At 37.7% G+C, this 5,601-nt stretch overlaps 1 protein-coding gene across 1 annotated transcript in view; it reads left to right on the top strand.

The window, feature by feature from the left end:
* The window catches only part of phox2a (paired like homeobox 2A), a 5,645-nt gene extending 1,323 nt beyond the window's left edge, over window positions 1-4,322 (top strand). The window contains exons 2-4 of the mRNA XM_016474981.1: window positions 259-446; window positions 3,709-3,838; window positions 4,132-4,322. Of these exons, the coding sequence (XP_016330467.1) occupies window positions 259-446; window positions 3,709-3,838; window positions 4,132-4,322 (509 nt within the window). The remainder of the gene's footprint in view (window positions 1-258; window positions 447-3,708; window positions 3,839-4,131) is intronic.
* The last annotated feature ends 1,279 nt before the right edge of the window (window positions 4,323-5,601 follow it).

Here is a 5,601-nt window from a genome sequence, read left to right as displayed (position 1 = left end):
ATAGATAGACCTTGTAAAGTCTAAAAGTAGCTACTCTCATAAACGGACGCCACAAATATTATTTTTATGCTTTATGGGACTGATTTTCTCTGCGCGCTTCTACAGAATGAAACGCAGAAAAACGAGATTGCTCATCATTTTCTTTCTTTCTTTCTGCCTTTCTTTCCTGAACAACTCAATCCTCACATATGTCCTCTTAAACCGCGCCACAAATCTCTCCTCACATCCGTAATCCACTGATCTTCGTTCCTCTTTCAGTTCCCTACAAGTTCTTCTCGGACCCCTCCGGTCTGAACGAGAAGCGCAAGCAGCGGCGGATCCGCACGACCTTCACGAGCTCTCAGCTGAAGGAGCTGGAGCGTGTGTTCGCGGAGACGCATTACCCAGACATCTACACGCGCGAGGAGCTGGCGCTGAAGATCGACCTGACCGAGGCGCGAGTGCAGGTGAGGCTCCAGGACTGATTTTCAAAAGCGTTTTTACTTTAAAAATGCGTTTCAATGGCACGTTTTTCTGTTTCTGTTCGGCGTACTATTTATACGCAGAAATTGACTTCGGCGTGCATATGATACGCAATAGTTAGGTTTAGTGGTGTGGGGTAGGCGCGTATTATATGCACGCAAAAATGCGTATTATATGCATGCCAAAGTCAGTTTTTAGTATAAATGGCACGCAAAATACAAAAAAACAAAACAAAACAAAAAACGTGCTATTGATACGCATTTTTATTCGTAAAAAAAATCTAACAAAACAAATTGAATTTTGGCTGATTTGAATATCTGGGTCTCGCTTTTTTGCCTGCAGCGCTGTTCGCAGACGCTTCCAAATGTAATTAATTTAGTTGATTTTATTAGGTTGATTTATAGCAGCTATTATCCGTCTGCGCTCTTAAAAAATAAAGAGGGTTTTCGCGACAATGCCATAGAAGAAGCATTTCTGAGAAGCTTTCAGTGATCAGTTCTTAAAAGAAGCATTTTTTTCTTTTGGGGAATGGAATGGTCTCACACTCTTACAAATAAAGGTTCTTTATTGGCTTCGATGGTTCCATGAAGAACCTTCATCGTCCATGGAACCACTAAAGGAAGGACGCCTTATAGATGCACATCAATAACACGAATGATGTTGCTGTCAGTAAATTAGTTCTTCATTTCCTCTTAAATTAAGGTGCAGAAATGTTTAGTCCAGCAGGAGAAACGAGATTTATGGAGAAACATCTCAGAATGCGATTAGAAGAGCTGCAACCAAATATTCACAACTGATTATGGGTTTACTAATGATCCGTTCCTAAATTACCAATATTAAATATTAATATTCTTCATATTTTTTACTCTTTTCTCTTAAAAGAGTTTCTTGGTGAAAAGGTAAAAATAAGGTTGAATAAAAAGGTTCTGTAGATGATTGAGATGTTCTTCACACTAAATAAAAAGGATTCTTTTAAGAACTGATCACTGAAAGGTTTTTAAGGAACCAAAAAATGTTTCGTCTTTGACATATTTACAAAAATAAAAACTTTACTTTTGGTGTAGATGTAGATTTACATGCTCAAGAACATCGCTCTTCCTCAGGTTTGGTTGCAGAACCGACGGGCCATTTTTATTTTTCTTGGTGTGGAGATGATTTTAAAAACTCTTCCACAGGAAGAGGTTCCACACTCTTAATAATAAAGGTTCTTGATTGACATCAGTGGTTCCGTTAAGAACCTTTAACATCTATGGAATCTTTCCATTCCACAAAAGTTCCTTTATAGTGAAAAAAGTTTTTTTTTAAATGTTATTCACACTAAGAAAAAATGGTACTTTACAGAACCATTTTTCTTTGGGGAACCAAAAAAGTTTATTCTATGGCATCAATGCTAAAACTTTCCGAAACTTTATTTTAAAGAGTTTATAGTGGAAAAACACTTAAAAATTGTTTTTTGCAGCAATTTCATAGAAGACCCATTTTTGGTTCCCCAAAGAACCCTTTAATGAACAGTTCCTAAATTAACATTTTCTTTTTTCATAGTGTGAAGAACATTTTTCCACTATAAAGAATTTCAGGAAAAGGTTCCTTTTTTTCTTAGTGTAAATGTTTTTTTAATCCACTATAAAGAACATTTTGTGGAATATAAAGGTTAAAAATAAAAGTTCTTTATTGGCATTGATGGTTCCATGAAGAACCTTTAACATCCATGAAATCAATCCATTGCACAAAAGTTTTTTTATTGTGGCAAAAATGTTCTAAAAATGTTCTTCACACTAAGAAAAAATGGTTCTATAAAGATCTTTTCACTGAAAGGTTCTTTGGGGAACCAGAAATGGTTCTTCAATGAAATCAATATTAAAACCCACCTTTGGAAACTTTATTTTTTAAGAGTCTATAGTGGAAAAAAACATTTTCTTTTTAGTGTGAAGAACATTTTAATCATCTAAAGAACGTTTTTTTCACTATAAACAACGTTTTGTGCAATAAAAGGTTCCATGGATGTTAAAGGTTCTTTTTGGAACCATCAATGTCAATCAAGAACCATCATTTTTAAGTGTGAAGGATTTAAAGATGTTCTTCAAAAATGGTTCTTTTAAGAACTGTTCACTGGAAGGTTCTGTGAGGAACCACAAATGGTTCTTCTACAGCAAACACCCTTTACACTCTTAAAAATAAAGGTTCTTTATAGGCATCAATGGTTCCACAAAGAGCCTTTACCACCCATGGAACCTTTTCATTCCACAAAAGGTTCTTTACAGTGGAAAAAGGTTCTTTAAGTTACACTTTATTTTGATAGTCCACTTCAGACATGCTACTAACTATAAGTAACTTTGCAACTATATGTCAACTAATTCTCATTAATTTGCAACTACATGTCTACTAACTCTCAGAATAGACTGTTAGGTTAGGTTTAGGGTTATTAGAATAAGTTGACACAGTCAGTGTGTTGCATGTTGTGGACCCATCAAAATAAAGTGTTAGAAGATATTAAGCAGACAGTCTACTAATACTCTAATGACTGCTAGTTGACATGTAGTTGCAAAGTTACTTACTCTTAGTAGAATGTCTAAAGTGGACTATCAAAATAAAGTGTTACCGTTCTTTAGATTATTAAAATGTTCTTCACACTAAGAAAAAATTGGTTCTTTTAAGAACTGTTCACTGAAAGGTTCTTTGGCAGTGTTGCCAACTGCTTTCAATTGAAAGTAGCTAAAACCTGTAGCTGTGGAACCAAAAATGGTTCTTCTATGGCATCTCTGTGAAGAACCTAGTAAGCACCTTTATTTTTAAGAGTGTGGGCGTGTCAGTCCTAAATTTAGGACTCCTAAATGTTTGCTCTAAGAGTACAGCGGTGGCCCAAAATGATTATAACACTAGTATTCTCAGCAGCTAAAAATGAAGAAAAAATTGGTTCTTTTAAGAACTGTTCACTGAAAGGTTCTTTGGCAGTGTTGCCAACTGCTTTCAATTGAAAGTAGCTAAAACCTGTAGCTTAGATGACATCATAATGGCAAATTCACTGATCTATATAAAGATGAATGTAGATCAGTGGGCACGATGAGAACTTAGATAAGGTTTGTCCAAGAAGTTGTTATATTTGTCCCTAAACGGTGGGGAAGTCGCTAAATCTAGCTACAAAGGCATCACTGTTTGGGGGAACCAAAGCTGGTTTTCTGTGGCATCACTGTGAAAACCCGCTTTTGGAACCTTTATTCTTAATTAAGAGTGTATTTTCCTCCTGAGGTTTGGTTCCAGAACCGACGCGCCAAGTTTCGTAAACAAGAACGCGCCGCCAACTCCAAAGGATGGAGCAAACTGAGACAGACTCAATCCAGAAGAACTGATGCTTCAAGAAACCTACTGCAAAGCTCCTGTTAAACGTTATAGGCACTTGCTGTCAAAAATAATGTCATAAATAGATTTTCTTGATCAATTCATTTCTATTAACTAAATGAAATCAACATTTGGTGCGAGCATCCTTTGTGTTTAAAGCAGCTTTTGTCCTCGGTGCACTTGAGCAGAGTTTCTCAGGAGCTTTGCAGCAGGTTTCTTGAAGCGTCTTATCCCAAATCCAATTTTTCCTTTTTTGTTTTCATTAACCAGCTGGGTAAGAAGTAACCAGTTTTGCATCCGGTTTTCTTTTACGTTTGCATGTCTTACTATCAGCTATGATTATTCTACTTAAAGAGACGACCTGCAGCCCGACGCCCGACAGCACAGCGTCTCTGCCCGGCTCCGGGAACATGGGCAGCCCCGGGGCCAGCAGCCTCAGCCCCAGCCCGGTCTCGGGCTCCTCGGCCGCCTTCTCCAACGCCTCCATCTCGCCCTCCATCCACCAGGGCCTCAAGAGCTTTTAAAGCAGCTTTTGTCCTCGGTGCACTTGAGCAGAGTTTCTCAGGAGCTTTGCAGCAGGTTTCTTGAAGCGTCTTATCCCAAATCCAATTTTTCCTTTTTTGTTTTCATTAACCAGCTGGGTAAGAAGTAACCAGTTTTGCATCCGGTTTTCTTTTACGTTTGCATGTCTTACTATCAGCTATGATTATTCTACTCTGTTAATTAAAAAGCTGTTTATATGCATATCCGCTAATTGTTTACAAGAAGCACACATGTAAGAGGCTGACAACATATACTTGTTTAATTAGTGACTCTTAGCCTGCATTTTTCAATCTTTATTTGAATGTGGCAATTAACATTTTTATTTTTAAACCTTTATTTGAATATGGCAACATATCACGCTCTACAATATTTCTATGAATAAATCTCTGACAGAGACTATCAGCCAATCACTGTGTGCATAGTTAATAAGCTTGATGACATCATCCATAGCAATGAGCTCAGCCCCGCCCCCTTACTCTGAGCTTAACACTTCTCTCTATTCCTAAGTAAAGGTTGGTCTCAGCAGCTTTGTGAATAGGGTTTAAGAGAAAAATATTTTTTACTGCTATTTAGGAGAACTCTTAGTGGTAAGATAAAACCAGTGTTTTGTGAATACGGGCCCTGATGGTTAATTTATTGTCATGTTGGCGCTTCAGATGTGTGTCTGTGTGTTTATTCTGCAGTCCATTATTTGTGTTCATCAGGTCCGTTTCCTCTTATTTTCCTCTTAACGCTGAAGAGAAGCCCTATAGATCGACATCAGCATCCTTTGAATTGTCAGTAAATGAGTTCCTCATTTCTTCTTAAATGAAGGTCCAGAAACGTTTGTCCTTCAGAACCAGAAATCAGTTCAGGTCTTCAGGAAGAGACATCGAATGAGAAGGAACTGTAATGCGATTAGAGGAGCTGTAACCAAATATTCACCGCAGATTATGGGTTTATTAATTATCCTTACCTAAATTAGCAGTCTAGTCTTAAATATTAATATTCCAGCTTGTTTTTATTCTTCCAGAACTCAACAGTTTCTGGGTGAGTTTAAGGATTCAGGATCAGAATGATGACAAACCTGCATCTTATTGATGAATTTCTCATGCAGTTCTTCACTGAAGCTCTTTGAAGATGGATTTGACACACGCGTGTGTGTGTGTGTGTGTGTGTGTGTGTGTGTGTGTGTGTGTGTGTGAGAGTGTGTGTCTGTGTCTGTGTCTGTGTCTGTGTGTGTGTGTATGTGTGTGTGTGTGTGTGTGTGTGTGCGTGCGG

The sequence above is a fragment of the Sinocyclocheilus anshuiensis genome, unplaced genomic scaffold, assembly GCF_001515605.1.
Source record: "Sinocyclocheilus anshuiensis isolate Anshui unplaced genomic scaffold, SAMN03320099.WGS_v1.1 scaffold1101, whole genome shotgun sequence".
In the NCBI taxonomy this organism is placed as follows: domain Eukaryota; kingdom Metazoa; phylum Chordata; class Actinopteri; order Cypriniformes; family Cyprinidae; genus Sinocyclocheilus; species Sinocyclocheilus anshuiensis.
This window is presented reverse-complemented; position numbering and strand designations above follow the sequence as displayed.